General features: G+C 38.6%; 1 protein-coding gene across 1 annotated transcript in view; it reads right to left on the bottom strand.

Annotated features, from left to right (window-relative positions):
* Positions 1-870: 870 nt before the first annotated feature.
* The window catches only part of LOC108364315 (protein FAM135B-like), a 22,785-nt gene continuing 19,931 nt past the window's right edge, over positions 871-3,724 (bottom strand). The window contains exons 7-10 of the mRNA XM_017617948.1: positions 3,236-3,720; positions 2,960-3,171; positions 2,603-2,843; positions 871-2,516 (exon numbers count right to left, since the gene is read on the bottom strand). Coding sequence (XP_017473437.1) covers positions 2,324-2,516; positions 2,603-2,843; positions 2,960-3,171; positions 3,236-3,720 — 1,131 coding nt within the window. The 3' untranslated portion in view covers positions 871-2,323. The remainder of the gene's footprint in view (positions 2,517-2,602; positions 2,844-2,959; positions 3,172-3,235; positions 3,721-3,724) is intronic.

The following is a 3,724-nucleotide window of genomic DNA, read 5'->3' as shown; positions in this document are numbered from 1 at the left end:
TTTACGAAAAACTTGAATAACTGGGCCAAAAATGTTCTGATTTAGACTTGTGGGATCTCAGTAGAGAGGTATTTTCACACTGTTTTTATTTCTGGCCAAAAAGACGTCATTCGTGTCCCATCTTGTTTTTTCGAATACCAACACATCATAATTTAACTTTGAATGACGTTCGTTCATCCTACCTTTCTCTTAAATCCTTTGAATGAGTTTATTAGCAAAAAATAAAAAGAGCGAGAAAATACCATTCCAATGACACCTCTTAAGTCTAAATCGGAAGAGCTTGGGTTCAGTTATTCAAGTTTTTCTTATACCAATCTTTGAAAAAAGTTAAAAAACAGCATCAAAAATCTCATCATTACGATTCCGTAAAAATTTTTTTTTTAATTTTTTTTTAATATTTTTATGCAGATATTTTAAGCATAAACTGTTTTGTCATTTGAGGGGATTTTTACAAAAAAAATCTTTAAGAAACTATTTTTATTCATAAAAAACTCCATTTTTGGAGGTATTTTCAAATCGGTCCAGCTCACTTAAATATTAATATTTTTCCGAAATATTTTGGTGGACGTCTTAAAATGTAATAGATTTTATAATTCCAGTGGAAAAATAGTACCGATTTTTTTTTGTATGGCGAGTGATGCAGTCTAATGTACATACATGCATACCTAGTACGTACCACTAGGTACGTGTATAGATACATATGTAGGTACGCAACTAACGACCTATTTGCATACAGCTATATTTTTCGTTTCTTATACTTTTTTCATCATTCACATACATAGTTAAATATTAAAAAAAAAAAAAATAAGTAAAATTTTAATGTCCAGAAATTAAGTTCATAAAGCGAAGTAGCTTGAAGTTTTGTCTTAGTTACCCTGTTCAAATAGTTCGTTAATCACAAAGCTTTTAAATCTACCATAATTCTTTGGTTTCTAATCAATCTGCCCGTTTTCCTCAACACGCGTACCTTTATCATTTTACTTAACTATTTAAGAGATTTTTATTTATGCAAATAATGCCAGCCGAGCGAATACTTCATGGGTTTGATGCTTTCAAAAAAGAAGAGAGAGAGAATTTTACCCTTCCCGAAAGTATTCTTCAAAGTTGGCACTACAATAGTGATGTCAGTGGCATCGAAATACATCGATGTATTTCTTCGATTCGATACATCGAAAAGTGCATCGATTTGCGAGTTTTCTCTATTTTCCCTTTCCTCCTATCATGACTAAAAATTCCCCCGAGGATTTTTTATATTAAATGGCGGAGTTGAGCTGTCAAAAAAAAGTGTCAAACAGCTCTCTCAAAGTTCGAATTTCCTCCTCCCGAATTTTCGGGGGAAATGCTACCTCCTGGGAGTTAATTATTGGGGGATTTCTTTCTCGGAAGAAACAAATTCCCGGAGAACAAACTCCCTGGGAGTATTCAGAATTGGGCTGTATGTGTCTAACGGAACTTTTTAGTTCCATTTCAATTTTTTTTTCCAAACTCGCTTTTTTTTTTTTTTTGTATACATAATTGAAAAACTGAAATGGCGGTTCGATGTATTAGAGATGTCAGTTTTCAAAAAAACATCGATGTATCGATGTACGTATGCACGGAAGCCATTTGCTTCTTTCCCACCCTCAATAGTTGAACCACCGATTACATTTTATATAGCACAAACAATTTGAATGTCCGCTGAGTGTAGACCGGCCAAGAAATCTGAAAAATACTTGCTGAAGAAGTGGTTGCGCATTTTGGCTAGGGCGGTACTGTGGCGAGATAGTGATCGCTGCTCTCCACCTATTCCTCGTCTCTGCAGCTGCCACAAAAGTCGTTCGTTGAGTATCCCAACCTTTTATCATGCGTACCCATTCGGCAGTGCCCGATGATTAGCCCGACTACTAATATGAGAGGAGAGCTGTCAAGCCGAGTGAGTGGTGACAGGCGGGTGCCCTTCTATTGCATTTTGCAATAAATAAAATCTACAAAAAAAACCGAAGTCCCGTGGATCTATAAAAAAAAAATTTTCCCTCACACGAATATTCCAGCGATATTTTGGGAGGACTAAGAAAAGAATAAAGTTTGGTAATTAAATTTTTAGAAAAAGTTTAAGTTTTTCCCTTAAACATTTCAAATTCCAGCGCCCAATTTTCTATGTAGTTGTGAATCCCTGCCTAATACTTGATCAATTCGTATGTTTACCCTAATCTGTTCTCTAAGGCGTATAACAGTAACTACGACTAAATGCTAACTTTTCATTAACAGTACCCAATTTCTACGCTCACAATCCCTATCGTCCATACGCAGCAATCAATTGTCTTTAAAGTACTGATCTCTGTGGTTAACTGAAATATTTCAAACCCGCGATCAATAAAAATTTCTCTATGAATAATTCCGAGTCGAGTACAGCAATATGCGCTGCTCTACCGATGAGCGTATTTGCTGTATGCGGAAGCGCATGATGAACATCGTAACGGGCTAAATTCAATTCGGTGCGTGCTAATATTGGTGCGATTATGTTATGAATCATTTCCCTGCAAAAAAAAAAAAACAAAAAAGAATAACTGATTATTTCCATTATCTAAATACATAAAATCCAATATATAAAAATTTTGCTTGCCTGTAAACCGTTCCCAAATTGGAATTATCGCGTATAGCCGCCTTGCAGAGCTCTAAACGCGCCGAATGCGCTGGCACATAGCGATCTTGACTGGAACCGCAGAGCAGTATATTCTTAAAGTGATGCAGCGTGCTGCGCTGGCTCAGCCGATAGAGAAACGAGCAACGCAGATCCGCTGTATCGCGCATGCAAAGCTGTAGGAGAGAGCCGGATTTCTTCCATTTCTGCATGAACCACATGCCTATAAATATATTATAAATATTCATATTGAATAATTGAACAGCCGCTGAGCCGACTAATTTCTTAAGCTTGCTAAAACACTTCAATTTTCTACAATTATTCCGCTCATTAACTTACCCATATTGACCAGCCCGCTTGTGTTGTAGAGTGTGCCCAAATGCGGCCCAGATAGCGATAGGAATGTATGTAGGCGCGGCAGTAGCGGGCGCATTTGTGAGCGTGCCAAGGCGCTACGCACAATGATTGTACCCAAGGAGTGAGCGACAAATGAAATGCGCGTCGGATTTAGACCACACGTCTCGATATGATACAGTATTTCAGCGACAAGTCTGCAAGATGAGTTTGTAATTTCGCAGCTACATAGCAGAAGAGTCTTACCTCTACTACACTTACCTATCGGTCATTGTTTCGAAATCGGAGAATGTATCGCCTTGATTGCGTTCCGACATTAGAAATTCCAAATTAGCGCCCGGTAGCCCTAACTCCAGGTAGGTGCGTACCAATCGCAAATCGGCTGCGTTTCCATCCAATCCGTGAACACAGATAATTAAATGCATACCGTTGGGCGAGAAAGCGCGGTACTCGTCGCTAATGCTAAAGTATGGCAGTTCGGACGCCAGCTTAGCAAAGTCCGAATAAATGCTTCCGGTGTATTTGATTTGTTTGCGAAATTCTTCGCGATATTTTTCGAATTCTAAAAGTGAAGTGTTTGTGGCCTCCGGGTTGGTGTAGCCGGCACCGCCGATTTTCGTACGTTTTGTCAACTGCAGTGACCTGTTTGACTTTTGGCTATCGGTGCGCGCCACTGGCATCTGGTTTTGTGTGGTGCTGGTGTTTTCTTTATCCTCATCTTCGGTGCAATCGACGGAGTGAGAGCGCTGC

This window comes from Rhagoletis zephyria, unplaced genomic scaffold (assembly GCF_001687245.7).
Source record: "Rhagoletis zephyria isolate East Lansing unplaced genomic scaffold, Rhagoletis_zephyria_1.1 Rzeph_scaffold_01523, whole genome shotgun sequence".
Taxonomy (NCBI): Eukaryota; Metazoa; Arthropoda; class Insecta; order Diptera; family Tephritidae; genus Rhagoletis; species Rhagoletis zephyria.
This window is presented reverse-complemented; position numbering and strand designations above follow the sequence as displayed.